Here is a 19,251-nt window from a genome sequence, read left to right on the forward strand (position 1 = left end):
CATTTACAGTTTGGTCCACATAGAGCCCTAAAAAAAAAAAAAAAATAAAAAGTTCCTTAGCCATCATAGAGTTTAGCAAATCAAGCAAAACAATGATTCAAATTTTAAAAGCAGGCTACACACAGCTACCTCACAGCAACCTGTTTCACAGCCTGGATATGAAAACCCTCTGCTTCCGTGGGAATTTCTGAGTCTCAAAGTTGGAAAATCTGCCAAATTCTGCTCTGAGCGTTGTATAGTTGCAGTTTGAAAAACAGTTTCCCGTCTTTTTTGTTTGGCGCACAACTAGACGGATCAAAATTTATTGTGAACCTAAATTGATTTGTGGGCCGGATAAAAAATTGTGAGGGGCCGGGTTCGGCCCGCGGGCCTTGAGTTTGACACGTGATCTAGGTCATGAGAAGCAACAGAGGGGCATTATGGACATTGATGATTCACTGTACAAGCGCTGCTTAGAGCTACTGTACACATTTTAAGCCTTGTCCTCAAGACACAGAGACATTTATAATATACATTTTGGATTAAGATGGCCTCTTGTATTTATTTATTTATGAGGTGCCTTTTGCTAATTTAAGTTGTTCAATGTGCTTTAGGCTCTGTTTTATTTTGTCAGTGAATCTCAGTGTTGTTATTTGCACAATAAAAGATGGTTCTATTATTATGGTAGGAGCTGCAACGATTACTTGATTAATCGATAAGTGGATTATCAGAAAACTAATCTGCAATTATAAAATCCAGACATTCTTCTCAAATGTGAAAATGAAGCTGTTTTTTGTTTAAATATTATAGTAAATGTAATATGTTGGGGATAATAGTTTGGGGGGTTTGGTTGAACAAAAGGCATTTGGTGATAGGATTTAAGAAGATTGTGAGGAGCATGTTTAATTGTTTTCTAATGTTGTAGACCAATAATTAATCACGAATGTAATGAGAATATGAATCGATTATGAAAATGAACGTGAGTTGGTGCCCTCCTCAACATTATGTCAACCTCACTGCGTTTCATAACATGAGCAGAATATTATTTCATCATTTGTATTTGGGAGTTCCTAGTCTGACCAGTCACCTTGACAACATTGGCCCAATGACAGCGCACACGCGAACTAGGCCAGCCAATCACAGGCATCCGGCGAAGCTGCATGTCATTTCTGCCCGCTTGCAACCTGCACCGTGTTTTGTTTGTCTGTCTGCGCAGCAGTGATGAAATCGCGGGGTCTGCTGCTAGATCGGTACAAACGGAGGAAATCTCTCATGACTTCCCGCTCATGAGAACTCCGGTAACCGCAGAGGACGCACGGAGCAGGACTGAACGGGAGCACCGCCGGGGCTCTGGAGTCAGGTGCTGCTGGGTGAGAGTCTGACTAGGCATTTTCTCCCCGGTGACAGAGACAATCTCAGCGGCGCATCTTCCCACATCCTCCTCCCCTCCCTTCTCCTCTCCTCCGCTGCCCTCCAAGGCTGCAGCCCACCGACCATGGCCCTGGTGACTCTGCAGCGTTCTCCCACCCCAAGTGCAGCATCCTCGGCCAGCACGACCAACAGCAGTGCTGGGGAGGTGAGTGGAAAAGCCGGGGCTCGGTCTTTGTGTGCGCCGAGAATGCGCCTGCAGGAGCCCGTATCAATCCAGGCTGTGTGGCGTTTAATATCCTGCAGGAAGGGTTAACCTTACTTCCGTCATTGCTGCGTGTGTTATAAACTTGATATATTGTTGCATTGTGACCAGCTAGAGAGTTGTTTGTGGCTACTGTGGCAGCGGATCTGTAAAGAAAATCCTGCAGGGGGGAGGGGGAGGCTGCTGGGTTTAGCTGTCAGAACAAAGTGGTCATTTTGCTACTGCACAAACATTTACTGCGTTGCACTCAGGTTGTTCACCCTCCTTGTTATTGGCCTTTCATGTAGTAATGCAGCCTCAATGTTGGGAAGGAGACTTTAAAGGGGAATGACATCATTTTTAGAGTCATGCTCAGTGTGTGCCCCAGGACACTTCAGTCAAGTGTTCATGAACTTGGTGAGTGATGCCACTGAGGTATATAACCAAGTTATATGAGATGTAGGCAACACCTCACAGAAATATCTTATCAGCCAGTATTCAATATTTCACATCACACTGGGGAAAAAAATCTTTGAAATATATGTCTAGCTTTACAAAAGTGCAGTCAGGAGAAGTAACGTTGACTTTGAGAAGTTTGAGGTTGTGAATCAGACATTAACAAAGTCAACATTCAAAACTGGTGCCAGATTTGACATCCCACTAAAATCCTAAACTTTAGTGTTCCAGTTTCTAATTTTAGGAGATTGGGTTACATGCTCTGAAGTGGGCTGACCGAACTGAGGCACAACATTAGCAGTGACATTCTTCCTCTGGTGAGAAGTTGGGTTTCTAATATCACTTTTTGTATCACAGCTCACTATTTTACAAAAGTCAGCCAGCAGGAAGGAAAAGTGGATGGGTTTGATCTTTGTTTTTGTTTTTTTGCTAAACTTATTCTGTTTGAAGGCCTGATGAGATCACAACACTGACGGGGCAGGACCAGCAGTTGGCGCTAGCGCACTTTATTCCAATTGCATGGTCCTCGTCATCCATTGGCGCTACTATACCATCTCGCATCTTAAAAATCAACAAATATTTTTGTCCATGTAATGATGTATAATGCTCACAATGAATGTCAGCCTCCAGATGACCCAAACAACCGTAACATGTGCAGTGGCCTCTGTTCACCAATCCAGTCTGGGACTCGACAAGAACAGCTCTGTGGTTCTGTTGGACTGCAGCTACAAACATTAGATTCACGAAGAAGGTTGTTTTTTTAAGAACAAGAAGAAAATGTAAAGTCCTCTTCTCAGTTTTTCCTCGACATTCATTTGACACTGCCGTTAGAAAACGTCATACTTTTGCAGTCTTTAATGTTCTCTGCCTTGTTTTTGTCTTTCAGGATTTTGGAAGTGATGATGAGCGGAAAAATAATCAGAGGTAAGATCTTGGTTTAATAAGCTTCGTATTTGACGTTCTTGCAGAGATGTAAACTAATTTACAAAGAATACAAAAACGTCTTGTATTTCTGATTTGTTGAATATATTTTTTGTTCTGTCTTTGTGGTCAGTGGGCCTTCTGAGTTTTTTGCCTGAGGAAGACCCAGCAGGGTCGAAACGTTGCAGCACAATAAACGTATGGGAGAATTAACAGAGTGCGGGCACCTCATTCTTTTCAGTGGGCCTTCTGACCCTGAATGAGCCTGCTCGGTAAGAGCAACAAGGGAAGATACCAGCAGACAGTAATGTCTCAAGCTGTAATTTTCAAGCTCTGGTTGTATTTGAGATTGGTGGTACCACTACAAGTATGAGTGAAAACAACTGTAACATTTTAACCAGTCTTCAGTTTCTCTTATTGAACATTTCAGGCTGTAACAGTTTAAGCTGAAACCCCCCAAAACAAGGTTTAAAGGTCCTATGACATGCTGCTTTTTGGATGCTTTTATATAGGCCTTAGTGGTCCCCTAATACTGTATCTGAAGTCTCTTTCCCAAAATTGAGTCTTGGTGCAGAATTACAGCCACTAGAGCCAGTCCCACAATGAGCTTTACTAAGGATGTGCCATTTCTGTGTCTGCAGCTTTAAATGCTATTGAGGAGGAGAGAGGGGGGGAAAGGTGGATGGTGGGGGTGTGGCCTTGACCAACTGCCATGCTTCGCTTGTTTTCAAGCCATGATGTCTCTCTCTTTCTCATGGGTGGGCCAAATTCTCTGGGCGGGCAAAGCAGAGAAAGGGGAGGTTACCTTTCTCCTTATGACCTCAGGAGGAGATTCCAGATCGGCCCATCTGAGCTTTCATTTTCTCAAAGGCAGAGCAGGATACCCAGGGCTCGGTTTACACCTATCACCATTTCTAGCCACTGGGGGACCGTAGGGCAGGCTGGGGGAACTCACATTAATGTTAAAAAACCTCCATAAAGTGAAATTTTCATGCCATGGACCTTTTATGGAGCTAGTGACAGTAAGTTTTGGAATCGGAAATAAAATTTGGCATTGAAAAAAGTTTCACTGAAAAAAAAAAAAAAGGCATATTTTGATATTTTTTTGCATTCTGATTTGATTTTTATTTACAATCTTCCGCTTTTTTTATTCATGTCACTTTTTTCAAAGTTTCAACTGAAAAAAAGATTAAAATAGTCAGTGTAAAAAAAAAAGCACTGTGACGAAAAAAATTTGATTGTCATTGAAAAACCCATCAGAATGCAAAAATGTCCAAATAAAATCATTTAAATGCCTTGTTTCATTTTTCAGTGGAACTTCTTCCAGTGCTATGTTTTCTTTTTCAATGCCAAATTTTTTTTTCCATGCCAAAACTTACTGTAACTGTTCAGGTTCCATAAACATTCAGTTACTTTTTTTCCTTTCTTTTTTAGTACATTTACATATTAATCTGGCTTTTAATTATAGGTAAAAGACATTGTAAGTGTTACACAATATAAAATGGTATTGCTTTGTAAAACTGGAAGTATACAGTCCAGATGGAAACCTTTGCTTAGTTAATAAAAGGATGACATTATGAAATACAGTATTTTAAATTAGTTTCTAGATTAGATTTTCAGCTGCTGAATTATTTGGTCGTGTTTCTGCCAAATGCTTGTTGCATTGATTCTATAATGGCTGAAATGGTTCTACAACTGGTACAAGGGTTTAAACAAAACACAAGTTTGGCAAGGACAGTTACACTGTCAACAAATTATGCTGCCTTGATTATAGAGAACTACTTTGGCAGGTGATGATGAGCTACTTGTCTTGTCCTCCATCCTGAAGATTCAGAAGTATTAGTTAGGCAGTTTATTTTCTGTAAGGGCCCTCAGTTTCTCACTGTTAAGAAGAACAACCTGCTGGAAGTACAGTTCATTTAACATGACCGTTTTATTTGTATTTTGTATGTTTCCTCTACTTAGTTACACAACAGTACTTATGTACTCATAAACTGGTCACTCACAAAGCTTTTCTTTGATCGTGTGTGTGTGTGTGTGTGTGTGTGTGTGTGTGTGTGTCAGTTGAAACAGTCATGCCTTGTCTGTAGTGTCTTCATGAGTAAAATGTTTCTGCGGCTCAGTTATTCATCAGGGTCGAGTCTTCATTTAGGATTCTGCATGTCAGACTTGAGATTGACGCCAAGTAACATTTCCACCGCCTCCCAGCGCTTGCATGAATGATGGTATTGTGGCAGAGTGTTGCGTAGGGAGAGCCGATCGCCGAAGCACGTGCTGTAAAGAGGAGATGGTGAGCAGAGACGGAGAGGACAGGGCAGCACAGACGAGGTGACTTTAGGACCGAGAAAGCTGTGGGAGGAAAAGAGGAAGGACTTGCTGAGAGAAGTTAAACTGCTAGGAGAGGCTGCAGTCCCCTGACCATGGAGCGGAATATGCAGGTGTAGAAGATGGATGGAAGAATGTTAATAAGAGGAGACTAAATTGGACTTTTTACTGAGGATACTGTAAACGGTCCACTAACTACTAGCAGGATGCATCTGGTTGTGAAGCCTTCACATAAAGCCATGCTCACCGTGCTGCCTCACTTTGTGGAGAAAGCTGCTCTGACTCGGAGGGAGATCTGTCGCATGTAAGTTCTCACAGCAATCCAAACAAAAAGTCGATATTTGACTTGATAGTAGACAATTTTGAGAGTAACTCAACACTTAGTGGTCAGTGTCACTGTGTGATTAGTTTTATTTAGCAGCGAGTCATCCATATTTTAAAGCTTTTATTCGGAGAGGTTTTATTATTTTGAACTCCATCAATGCTTCAAGAGTAATGATTTATTTTTATATTTTTACTATTTTTTTAAAAAATTTTTTAAATAATATACTTTTGATGGAGCTTTGTCAAGAGTTTGAAGTTGTTACTTTGAAATCAACAAACCTTTCTCAAGTGTAGCTTACATTTGTTATTAAGGTTATTAGTTCACATAATGCCTCATGATTAATTTACTGTGGTCTCCAAATCATACGTCTTCTAAATACATTATTTATTTTTTTATTTTTTTAAACTAGTGATACCACCACGTAGCAGGGGAGATGAAAACAAAAGGCCTTGTGATGGTCCTCCTCAGTAATACCAGGCTTTGTGTGTGTGTGTTGGTTGAGCAGGGGATGAGAGTTAAACAAAGCTGCACTCTGTTCTGTGTGAGAAAAGACTCTAAAGCTCTCCTCCTGCTTCACTGCAGCCCTCATAACAAAGTCATGGCCCAGAAGGTGCGGCAACACAGGTCGGACAGGTTTTAAAGCCCAATCACATATGGATAGTCGTGGTGTAACGCTGGATTCACTTTAGGTCAGCAAGCCCAATCAAGTAAAGTCCGTTAATCATGCTGTAAAAACACAGGGCTGTAAAAGTCACTGCATCAGGACTCTGCTGACCTTCAGCTGCTGATGAGCCCTCCGTCCTGCTCGCTAAACCAATGAGGACTTATTAAGTATGCAGCCTACACCTGGCTGCTCACTGTACGAACACTACAGTATCCTGACAGAAGACATTTCATGTCCCCGTGTCAACTTAGTTTATTGCAATTCTTGAAAACACCACATGATTTAAAGCAGGATTTCAACTCCAATTTTTCCCTGATGACAACAGAAAATGAATCCGAAAAGTTTGATGATTGATTCATCGTTAAAGTCCTAACATGTATTGGTTTTAGCTTCTTACTGTAGCTCTTCTTTGTCTTATGTGATAGTAAATTGAATATATTTTGGTTTGGGGCTGATAGTCGAACAATACAAGCAATTGACAGCCATTTTTCACTAGTTTCTGACAACATATAGACTAAATGATAAATCAATTAATCAAGAAAATAATCGGCAGATTTCTTTCCAAACTTTTTTTTATTTAGCAGTTTAAGACACAAGATTCAATTGTTGTAAAATTTAACTATTCTAAAGCCAAAGGATGCATTATACAAGTATTCACTTTACGTTCAGCCAGTAAGTAAAAAAAAACTAAACAAAATAAACTCTGGAGGAAAAGAAATAATCACAGCATGTCAACCTAACCTACCCAAAGTCCCTGTATATCTTTAACTCATATTTTTATGATGATGTGAAATATTGCAAAATGTAGAATGGATTTTCATTTTAAGCTGCAAAGTACTTAATAAGGGCCCAGGGTTGTCAAAAATGTTAGGGTTTTTTCACAGCATGTCAAATCTTCTCTTAATGTAGGGTGTTAATTAAGTTGTCCAGCCACATTTTAATGGTTAGGATTGGACAGTAGTTTTCTTCTAATGTGTGAGAATAAATTGTTTTGCCAGTGAGGGAATAGGAAAGAAAGAGGTTGATTTACATGAGTTTAGGATGATTAGTAAATGATCTGGGTCTAGATTAGAGGTAATGACCGTAGTTGCTTCTTAAGACATCGGTCTTCGGTCACGTATGGAAGAAATGCTCAGATCGCTTTTGTGTAGTTTTATTTAGGTGAAGTGGAGTCTGTGAAGCATTTAGAAATTAATTAAACTGTGTCTGTCATTGTTTCCGTTGGTCTTCTTCCCATTTCAATCTAAAGCAAAAGTAAGATGGGTTGTGGAGATATGGGGTCATTGGTGTAAGGCATGTGAATAAGTGAAAGTACGTGTTTGAGTGTTAAAAAAATAAAAACAATAGATTAATCACTAACTTGGTGGAAATTGGGGCTCAACATTTCAAGCTTAAGTTCAGGATGTCCTCACCTCGCTTGTGTTTGAATCGTAGGGTTAGAATGAAGCACAAGGAAGAGTGGTTAAACTGGTAAAACATTATCATTGAGTACACTGTACTGTAAAAAATACAGTTCAATAGCCCTGAGTGTATTTTCCACATCTGCTTTTTTCAGCCTCAGTGAGAGCTTCTTCATGGTCAAAGGAGCCGCCCTCTTCCTCCAACAAGGCGGCAGCGCACAAGGACCAAAGACGCCGACCCACCACAAACTTGCAGGTAGGAACAAACATGCACAGATTAAGCTTAGTTTCCTGTTCTTTTGCCCATACTCTCTACACAAATGAGCTCCAGACAAAAAGGAGAATTGTATTTGCTGAGGTGGCTTTTCTCTCTGTGGGTTTGTCTGTGTTTATTCTAAAATGTGTGAGGAGCCGTTACCTAGCTGAGTCTGACCTGCAGTTAAACACAAGGGATGCTCACAAATCAGTTCAAACAAGATCAAGTCTCAAGCTTAAAGCTATTTCAAAGTACAGTACAGTATCTGTTCTTTAACTTTAATACTGGGCACTTTACATTATTTATTACATGCTGCTGCTGATGTTTGTCTGCACATCAAAGTGATGTTAAAATGCAGCATAATCATGCACAATCTAAAAATATTAGCGCCCATCAATGGGGTTCTTTAATAGATGCTCACTGTTTTATAAGTTTCTAATCTGATGTCCTTGTTGAGCCTTTAGTCATTTGAGGACAAATGTGGGACAAGTCGAAAGAAGAGACTCTTTGCACATGACTCAGGTGTTACTCGCTAAAACTTTAGCTTTGCACAGCTCGAAGTTTGCAGGGCTTAGATTTGTATTCATTGAGAGAAATTCACAAGCATATTTCCTCCCACTGGAGATGAAAACCAACAATGAATGTACAATAGAAGAAGCTGAATGATCAGTTTGTAGTTGACCTTAAGTTTTATTTATTTTTAGAAATTCCAGAAAGCGTGTCTCTGCGGTGAAGCCTGTCAGTGATTAAAGTGTGCATTGTTTTCTCTGTATGGTTAAGTCTGAACTTGGTAATATTTGTCAGCTTGTTAAAGGGAGTTTCACTTACTTACAGCAGTGGTGGGAAATCAGTTCTCTATCAGGATCGTTTGTGAGCAGAGTCCAGTTTAGACATCCAGACTGTGATGATGACCTTAATTGGTCTCATCAAAAAGTCACAAAAAGACTGAACTAAACTAATCTTCTTATTGAATTGCTGTACATTCATTCCGTTTCCTAATAAAAGTCAAAGCGTGTTTTACTTTCAGGTGATTTACCTCAACACCTGCAGGTCATGTTTAAGATCCTTCGGTCTGAAGATCGCATTAAGCTGGTCAGTAAACCCCCACTTCATCACTCACATTTTTTGATTTAAAAGTATTTGATTCAATATATAAGTGTTGATCCTCTTACTCATTTTCAAGTTAAAACCATTTTAGAAATGTGTTATTTACTGAGAGTCAGTCTGTTTGATCTCAGGTTTGTTGGTTATCACATATGTTTTTGTACAATTGTAACATGACAACACCAGTAAATACTGTATCTTTCTTGCATGCTCTCCTTTTGTTCCACAGGCTGTACGGTTGGAGAGCGGATGGTCGGACCGGGTGCGCTACATGGTCGTCATCTACACCAACGGCCATCAAGACACAGAGGAAAATATCGTTGTGGGAATGGACTTCACAGACAAGGACAGGTAGTTCATTTCCCAGCAGCCTTACATTTAGTGCAGTTTAATCTGATTATCAGATCAGTTAAAACATTATTCTTAAATCTTTGTGATCTACAGTAAAAATTGCTCTATTGGGATGGTGCTGCCACTGTGGAGTGATACCAACATACATTTAGATGGAGATGGGTAAGTGTAAGTTTGTCCTTTCCTAAAAGATGAAATACTTAAATTAGCTGGGTGATATAATGCACAAAACTGTCATCTCTTTCTTTTAAAATGCACACTTTCTAATGTATATTTCTGCTCATATTCAGGTGGTCTTCCAGCTGCATGTTTTGGTTGTTCTCTGCCTTTTGTGTTTTACTGCCTACCAGTGGCAGAGGAGTGAATTACATGCATTTTTCTCTGTATGTGGGAACAGTTCTTGCTGACCTGTTAACATTGTCTCTGTATGCTGGAGGAATGTTCCACTGGTTGGTGTCCTGAATAGTCCCCAGCCGTGTCCAGTCTGTGTTTACATCCCCTAATCACTCTTCATCTCCACCCAGACTCGAATTGATCTTCCTTCTCCTCCTCTTCCTCATCAGAGGCTTCAGTGTGAACACGGCAGGGCGGTCACATGTCTTCAAGCCTGTATCTGTGCAGGCCATGTGGTGAGTGAAGTGTGTGTCTGTGTGTGTCTGTGTGTGTCTGTGTGTGTGTGTGTGTGTGTGTGTGTGTGTGTGTGTGTGTGTGTGTGTGTCTACTCTTAACATTAGGTAGATCCAAACATGCGTGACAGACCTCAAGGCATGTTGTCCAAGTTAATTTTGAGTTTTCAGATTTTGAATACCCATTTTTATGCCTGTTTGCAGTGTGAAGGTACAGAATGCAGTAGAGGCGAGATTAGCCTAGTTAGCTCAATAATGGGATTAAGTAGCAGCTCCACAAAAAGGTAATAAATAACTGTTACTTTGTCCAACACTGAGGCTTTGTACTCGTTAACCCAGTGTTAACGTTTTTTTACAGACATATACGTACAAAATGCCACCAATTGTTTGTCATGTAAAAAAGATACATGCATGGATCTGCTTTTTCTGTCATCCCTGTACGTGCATATAAATAAGAGGATTTCTTTGTTGCTGGAATTTGGGCCTTTATAAATATGTAAATGACAACATGTAAACTTGGCTATTTTATCCAGCATTAAGTAAAAGTACCATTACCCATAGAAGCATTCAACCTCGCACAGCAACCAAAATAAAATCTATTTAGAATTTTTGAAAAATGGTAAATCTTATTGGTTTGGTAAACCAACACTTATAGAGCATTTGATCATAATTTTCCACTATGGTGGTCATCACTGTGATGATTATTTGGGCCGACACCACACTTCTAACTTCCTCTAAGTCTTGCTCTATCCACATGCCACCTACTGGTCACTTATCAGAATGACCAATAAACAAGTCTTATTTGCTCTGATTTTTGATGGCAAATCCTTTGCTCTGTCTCTGCAGGTCTGCCCTGCAGGTCCTCCACAAGGCATGCGAGGTGTCACGCCGGTTCAACTACTTCCAAGGGGGCATTGCTCTCACTTGGATGGCCTTCTATGAGAGCTGCATCACCTCAGAGCAAAGCTGTGTCAATGAGTGGAATGCTATGAGTGACCTGGAGACCACCCGGCCCGACTCACCCACCATGTTCGTCGACCGGTGAGGTTACAGGTTGCTTCATGTGACGTGACAGTTTAAGTTATGAGGAGGGTGGTGATGGCGCAGTGGATATGACACATGCCTTTGGTGTGGGAGACCCAGGTTCGAATCCCACTGCGATACATCAACCAATGTGTCCCTGAGCAAGACACTTAACCCCTAGTTGCTGCAGAGGAGTGTGACCTCTGACATATATAGCAATTGTAAGTCGCTTTGGATAAAAGCGTCAGCTAAATGACATGTAATGAAATTGAATTCACAATACTTGCACCTGATGTAATTATCTCTCTTGCTGGAAGAGGATTTCAAACAGTATCGGTGTCACGTGGCCAAACAAATGTGCTGTTGATTCCTAACATACCTGTTGTGTGTACATCCTTAGTCATGGAATGGATTTCAATGCTTTGGGTAACAGCTGTTGTCCCTTTGTCTTCAGCTGTGGGAACATGTTACATTGTTATGCTAATTTTCATTCAGACAGCAGCACTGATGTATTGACTCATTATGTGCAGGCCAACTGAGCGAGAGAGAACAGAGTGTCTCATTAAAGCCAAGCTACGCAGCATCATGACGTTTCAAGACCTGGAGAACATCACCTCGAAGGAGGTATGTGCCAAATCAACACCTCAGCAATGTGTGTGATTGGTCCAGATCTTTCTATAATACTATACTTTTAGAAAAAGATGCATCTGATTTTTATGTTTTATTAATTTTACATTCCAATCCTGTAAGTTTAAAACAAAAGTACCACCATATAGAGTCATTGTTGGAAATACTTGTGCTGTGAAACAGGTAAGTAGAACCAGGTAGTCAAGCTTTATTCTGCAAAAAAAGATCCAGTGTGTTTTTTAGTGCTTCTCTGTGTATTGCTGTTGTCTTAGGAAAGTCAAGTGTTTGATCCTCGTCCACAGATCCGTAACGACCTGGAGCAGCATATGAGTTGTAACCTCAAAGAGTACAAAGAGTTCATCGACAATGAGATGCTTTTGATCCTGGGTCAGATGGACAAGCCCACACTTATCTTTGACCATGTGTACTTGGTGAGATATTTTATGCTACCTATACTTGTTTTTATATCATACTTTAACATTACTTAAAAAAAACCCTACATGGTACATTGGTTAACATACATGAAAGAAACAATTATTTCCCACAATTTGCCACCGTAGCTAACCGAAAAAGGCCAAGGCTTAGTTTTGCCTATCCTATAATATCACCCAGAAATCCAACAAAACTAAATGAAACTAAATACTTGAGTACAAACCTAGTATTTTTACATTTTAATCAAATTACTTCACAATCCTTAATTATTTTAGATTATTTAAAGTTTTTTTTTGAAACTCAGCATAGACATACACATTTTCAACTCATCATTAAGTTAACTCCATAATTTAACCCCCAAAACTGAAACACATCTATATTTTACATTAATAAGTGTCTGTCTTTTTGCCCCTGTAGGGCTCTGAGTGGAACGCTTCTAACCTGGAAGAACTACGTGACTGCGGGTGAGCTTTACACCAACATACCATGTTATCCTGATTTAATCTTAAATGTTTTATTCTTATACAAAATGAAATAAAAGCTATACATGTATAATTTGACCAAAGTTTCTATTATCTGTACATTTTTGGGAAGCGAATAGTAAAATGACAGTAACATGTTATTATTTTGGTTGCAGGGTGGGTTACATCCTGAATGTTACCAGAGAGATTGACAACTTCTTCCCGGGGATGTTTTCTTATCACAACATCCGGGTATTCGATGAGGATGCCACCGACCTGCTGGCCCACTGGAACGACACCTACAACTTTATTGTCAAAGCCAAGTAAGACCTTACATGCAAAAAGAAACCAGTGGGCTGGGAAACATTCTACAGATTATAAACTGAAACGCCAGACTACAAGAAGTATAGAAACAACAGTCAACAGCACTTTGCTAAAAATAGATGTGGTTTTTAGTCATCATTTTAAAGTCATTTTTGACTGGCTTACATCATGTATGCTCCCCGAATAGTGGTGCCGTGACTACACAGGACACATTTCTCTCCCGCCCAAATGCACGGCACAGCTGTGAGTAACATGGAGAGAGAGAACTAAAATGGTGCAATCAGTCTGGTTGCTATGCAATTTTCTAAGCATGTTAACCTGAAGTACAAAAAGTGTTTGTTAAAAATAAAAAATGGAGAAGCTAAAGTGTAAACGTGTGGAGTGCTCATCTTGAAAACCATCAAATCCAAACATAAACAGGTTTAACAGAATCTTTAAACTACTACTACACTGTCCTAACTATCACCAACTAGATCCATATAATGGGATGTAACTAAATTATTTCTCTCCAATAGGAAGAACAATTCCAAGTGCCTGGTGCACTGTAAGATGGGGGTGAGCCGGTCTGCCTCTACAGTTATTGCCTATGCAATGAAGGAGCATGGCTGGTCTCTGGAGAAAGCCTACAACTTTGTCAAGCAGAAACGGAGTATCGCTCAGCCAAACGCTGGTTTCATGAGACAGCTGGCAGAGTACGAGGGAATCCTGGACGCAAGGTAAGCAGGTCTACAGTTTTACTCAAGTTTGCACTTTGCTGCGGTCACCTGGGTTTTTTTTACTTCAGTGCAGTCATGAGGTTTCATCTCCAAGGGCTGATACTAAATTACACATAGCTCATTTTTTTTTTCTTATTAAGCTAATAGCCATTACACACATGCTGCTGGCATTAAAAATGCAATGGTGCTTTGTAAAGCTTTCTGTGTGTCTGTCAGTTATTTTCTTCAAGTATAAACAACAGTATATTTTGCCTTTACAGTAAACAGCGCCACAACAAGCTATGGAGACCTGAAACAGATGAGGAGGGATCAGATGATTTGCAAGCATCTGGCCACTGTGCTGGTGGGAAGGAGACACCAGTGCTCAGAGGGGAAGAAGCCTGGGGAGGCTGCAAGGCCTCTCCATGCAGGGGTATGGGTCTGGAGATGGAGCCCCTTGACTCTCTTAACTATAATTATTACTTCAGACGTTTGTCAGACTCTGCACTAGACAGTGAGCCCTCCACTCCAGTGCGGGGTCCCCCTCTGCTGGGTATGGAAAGAGTTTTCATTGAGATTGAAGACGTGGAGAGGGATGCCCTATTGGAGGACGAGGGTTTCCCCATGGCCCATTTAGCCCTGCCTGGCGAGGGCACGGCAGCTCAGACGTGTGGCCGCCTCGACCCCCTGGAGGACATGAGACTAAGGCTCGAGATCAGTACTTTAGAGGAAGAGGATGAGGAAGAGGCCAAGAAAGAGGAAGCTGAGATGGCGGCCTTGGCTCAAACACCTGGAAATTCGGATGGGAAGAGGGCAGGGGAGGAGGCCGAGAGGACGGAGGAAAGCCGGTTAGGCCTCGCCAACCTGAACACCAACAACAGCAACCGCCTAGCCGCCAAGCGCAGCTGCCCTGCGGCTTTTGACGTGAGTTAAGAAAATAAAGCTTTTAACTGTGGTAAAGTCATGTTTGTGCTTACCAACCGTTTTTAGAACTGCTTTTATGTCAGAAGCATTATATAACTTAGCATTTGAAACATTCTGCATGCCACTCCCACTGACCATATACTTTGTGTGTTACTCCATTTAGGACAGTGCTAGCACAGGAAACCCTTTAAAAGTGAAGCCCTCCTATCAGTCCTGTAAAGACTGCCTGCGTCTACCACAAGGGCGGCGCTGTGACCGTCCAGCAGGAGGCCGTTCTCACCGCCTTAACCCCTCCCGCCACTGCACTGTCCCCACCATATGCATAGATCCGCCTGGGACTCATTTTGCCTCCACCCCAATTCTGCAGTCTCTGCAAGCCCCTGCAGCTGTCCCACCTAACTTGGTCCAGTCCTGTAGTCATCTGTACCGCTGTGCCACCTGCACCCCCGGTGTCCCACTAACCAACCGCCAGAAACTGGTCTCACCCATGAGCTGTGAGGAGACGCCACCTGACCGCAGCTCGGTGGAGACAGAGGACATGGATGAACCACAGGGGGACAACGCGGGAGAAGAAATATCAAGGGAGAGTACAGGGGCCATCAGTGCGACTCCTGGTGAAGGTTTAGAGTTACAACCTGGTGGTGCAGTGGAGCTCCAGCAGCAGGCCCTGGCACAGTTGCAAATGCCAGGACTGGGGATAGAATTTGGTCTGGAACTGATGCGACAGAGGGCGGAGCAGCTTGAGAAGCTGCCAAGCTTGGCCATGGAGGGCCAGCTCCCAGTGGGGCCCCTCCCTTAATACAGTGGCCCGGACATGGATGACATGGAGGAGGAGGCTTACCTCCAGCAGGTACACTATGATGGCTGTTGGCCTTTTTAAATGACTGATGGTGTCGTACAAGAAACAAAGCTCTGCTTTGACCTGTACTGTCATGTCCTGGCCTCATAGCTGCACTGTCACAAGCTGCAACAGCCCTCTCCTTTCCAGGGAGTGTCCTGTCATTGCCTACTGGCATTAAGATCCAGATGAGGCTGGTTGTTTTGACCATACGCTTAAGGCTTGAATGCTTCTGGCCAGGTAAGGACTGAAGACTTTCCCGTATCCTTCCACTTGTCCCTCAGACTGGATTGAGCCCCTTCTGGCCTCTTCGGAGCCTGCTGGCCCCACACCACATACAGGATCATCACACTTCCCCACAGCCCTGTGGAGATGAGTGTTATGCTGCCATTTTACCCTCAATAGACAGGTTTGGCATATTCCCAAGACAGCAGACAATGGTGGTTGTTGTACCTTTCTGACTCCTGAGAAAGCTATAGCTAGCACTTTGATGTTGATGGAAAGAAAAATACCTGAAGTAACATGCTTCTGTCAGTGTACTGTATTTTTTTCAATCCAGCTCATCAACTGTATTCATGAAGGAAACTCAATGAATGTTTGCAGTTGAGCCATTTTGATTGCATTGCAGCATCTCCTCATGTTACCACTGATAGCTGAATCCTCACTAACCTTCACTTATATTTTTCCCTGCTGCAGCTGCTTTTGCATTACGAAAGGGCATTCCACGTGGAAGCATAATTATTTTTAAAAAGGATGTGAGCCTTTTTATGCCTCTTTGTAAAGCGTTGTACCTCGGACCACAAGCATCTCGGAACTGTTTTGGTCAAAGACTCTTTTGTTGTCTCTGCTCAGTGGCTGGTTCACCCTGACCATCTCTATTAAAGTTAACATAATCATGTACTTAGAGCACTCACTTTATCACCATGCATGACTTATGTGCAGTATTACAAAACATATCGTCAACATGCTTCGAAAGAAAACGTATTTAAGTTGTCTTTTTTGAAATACTGAAAGTTTTGGCATTGAAATGTGTCGTTATTCAGTTTAAATGACGACAATCATTCGCAAGATGGATGGTCAATTGGTTTTATGCCTAAAAGAATGACAAAAAAAAAAGACTGAAGTTGTTGTTCAGACTTTACATCCATTCATTCAGATGTCAGGAAACATTCAGAAGCTCAAATGTAATCTTATTTTCCACTCTTGGTCTGATCACTTCCTGATGAACCAAAGCCATATCATGTTGCCAGGTCCAGTTAATCCCCATCGTGATTTAAATGCTTCTCTTACTTTCTTACCCAGTCTGCATCTGGGTAGTCATTAATCTAAGAGGCTCCCATGGCAAACATGACTTAAGCGGTTACATTTTTGGTCACATGTTGAAAAACCACAGGCTACCTTCCCTTGAACCCGCAGACATTTGCAAAGGCACACTAATCATGTATAAATTTAGCACTTGAGCACAACTCTAGTATCCATTCACACGTTTCAGATCTATAGCTATGTTTAATCAAAATAATTTGAGAACACTAAAGCAGAAATAGACATGAGAAGTAGTTCCATTCTTTGCTTGCAGTGTAGAGTCCATCATTGTGAGTGTAGTTTATTTGATTATTATATTATTATAATATTGAGTTCCACATTACCAAATTAAATATTTCTAGTTACAGTGTGAACATTGGATATATATTCTTAATTTACAATACTAGATGTCCTTTATTTTAAATACAGAAAAAATAACTTATCAAGAAGACTGCAAAGCCCGGCACTCACAGGTTTTTCAACTCTTTTCCTCATGTTATTTAGTCCATTTTGTACATGTTCAGACAGCCTGAGGCATGTTTTGTTCAAATTATGCCACCAATCCAAAGTTGCTGTGCCACAGTGTGTTGCTCTACTAGTTATTCTGTTATTAATGTTGTGTTCCTACTGTTTTTGGCACGCTGGGTGTGCTAGAATGGTACTGAATGATGCCTGTTTGTATGCAGGAAAAGCACATGCAAGTGTTATTACTGTTTAAAGATCTGAGTGAATCAGAAGAAATGAAAACTGTGCAAAGAATGAATGCAAATTATTTAATCATCTTTAACCATGAGGTTATTGTATTTTGTTTGTTTGTTTGTTTGTAGATTTAGCTTTTCTTTAGTTAAGCAGAAACGTCAATGCATCCTTCTCCCCCAGGGAGCTGCAGGTTTGCACCGCTAATTAGATTTAAATAATTTGGCTTTGCCTTTAACCTGTTCTTTTCCTCATGTGAGCATGATGTAACGTAAGGCACTTACAAAGTTGTTGACAGCAGCTGATACCGCAAACATTTGAAATGGAGCCGTTTTTAAAGAAAAACGTTACATAAAATATTGCAGCTGTAAGAATTAAGTAATGTTATAAAGTGGCAACCTAAAGACATGAGTGTGATATCTTTTTCATCTAACTCCCAGCAAGAAATCAAAGAAGTGTATCTCCCAAAATGTTAAACTCTTCCTTTTAATATATTGTTATTATGATTCTAATTTAAACCAGTTGTTTTCAGTATGTTGACAGGTGGGCCTGACATAAATCCTTCTGTTTGCATTCCCAGACCACAGCACTATGTTTGGTTATTTGCTTCATGTTTTGAATTTGTGTTTGTATTTAAGTGCCTTAACCTTGGCCTTAGCTCTATCATAAAGCATCACAGGCGTTGCAAATGTTTCTGTGAGTGTGTTGATGGTCTGGCTTTTTGTACATTACTTATCCTCCCTCCCAATAATAACCATGCTCCTTGCAGTGTATAACTCGGCACAAAATAATAATGTATGCAAACACACAAGCTCATGCACAGCAGCCTTTCGCGCCCCAATACACTCATAATTGATGGACTTCCATTTATTAATAGCCTATAATAATATTGTATTTGTTTGATATTGTTGACTTGTGGTACACTGTATTGGTTCAATAGCTGGCTGAAGAACCTTACTTGCTGGAATGAGAACTATCATTTACATTCAAACATTAGATAGGATGGATTTAAGTCTGACATTTACCAGTCTGTATATATTTTTCTCTACAATTTGCTATTGAGTACATTAGCTTGCAAATGTGGTCAATATTAAGAAAAGCACTGATAATGCTACTGTGTATTGAGAAGTACTCATAATTAAGTTCTCGTGTTTGTACCACAGCAAAAAAAAAAAAGACTGGGCCATCTCTAATTTAGGCAAGTGTCTTCAGGCTCTATTAAAAATGGCAATGATTGAAATTTTTTATTGCATTATTCCCAGGCAGCAGGCATCAAACTGACAATCCTACTTACGAGCCAGACATTGAGGACTTTGTGTGGAAGGATATTAAGACATATTGTAATTTAAAAATGGGGGTCCAGGCATTTCTAGAGTGTATTTATAGAGCACAAGTCTGCCCCAAAGCATGTGAGGTTGAGACGAGTGGAAAATGTAGAACATGTAAAACCTACCTGGGAGTAAGATTTTGTTACGTTAATTGTTTTTTTGTTAACTTTGTGTACTGTGGTGTACATTGCCAATGTTCATGTGTAATGCACTTTTTTTTACATTTTGTTAAAATGATGTCCAGTCTAATGTTTATCATGGAAATAAACCATTTCCTCTGCATAATCTGTTTATTTACTTAAGTTGATTTGCTGTGCTTGCAGCTCAGCAATTATCACCACACTGTTTTCATTGTATTTACACATTTTGGTGGAAAAAAAAAAAAAATCTATATTTAGATTCCCTATAGAATCGTAAAAGGCCCATATCATGCTCATTTTCAGGTTCATACTTGTATTTAGGGCTTCTACTAGAACATGTTGACAAGCTTTAATGTTACTTACTTTCTATCTGAATATACCTGTATTCACCCTCTGTCTTAAACGATTAGTTTTAAACGCCTTTAGCCCCTCTCCCAAAAAA

The 19,251-nt window shown here is 40.7% G+C and overlaps 1 protein-coding gene across 3 annotated transcripts; it reads left to right on the forward strand.

Moving 5' to 3' along the window:
* The first annotated feature begins 1,123 nt into the window (after positions 1-1,123).
* Positions 1,124-18,949, forward strand: ssh1b (slingshot protein phosphatase 1b). Of its 3 annotated transcripts, XM_031278008.2 has the most exons (16): positions 1,125-1,555; positions 2,934-2,971; positions 7,838-7,938; positions 8,966-9,030; positions 9,272-9,393; positions 9,487-9,555; positions 9,957-10,022; positions 10,866-11,060; positions 11,573-11,666; positions 11,972-12,100; positions 12,519-12,565; positions 12,739-12,885; positions 13,402-13,602; positions 13,863-14,505; positions 14,669-15,100; positions 15,170-18,949. In XM_031278008.2, the coding sequence occupies exons 1-16, from the start codon at positions 1,475-1,477 to the stop codon at positions 15,302-15,304; spliced, it is 2,565 nt and encodes an 854-aa protein (XP_031133868.1). In that variant the 5' UTR covers positions 1,125-1,474; the 3' UTR covers positions 15,305-18,949. The 3 variants fall into 3 exon arrangements, with proteins under 3 accessions (XP_031133866.1, XP_031133868.1, XP_035864182.1); XM_031278006.2 differs by having other exon boundaries at positions 1,124-1,555; positions 14,669-18,949; XM_036008289.1 differs by lacking the exons at positions 1,125-1,555; positions 2,934-2,971 and adding an exon at positions 5,044-5,597.
* The last annotated feature ends 302 nt before the right edge of the window (positions 18,950-19,251 follow it).

This window comes from Sander lucioperca, chromosome 1, assembly GCF_008315115.2.
Source record: "Sander lucioperca isolate FBNREF2018 chromosome 1, SLUC_FBN_1.2, whole genome shotgun sequence".
Taxonomy (NCBI): domain Eukaryota; kingdom Metazoa; phylum Chordata; class Actinopteri; order Perciformes; family Percidae; genus Sander; species Sander lucioperca.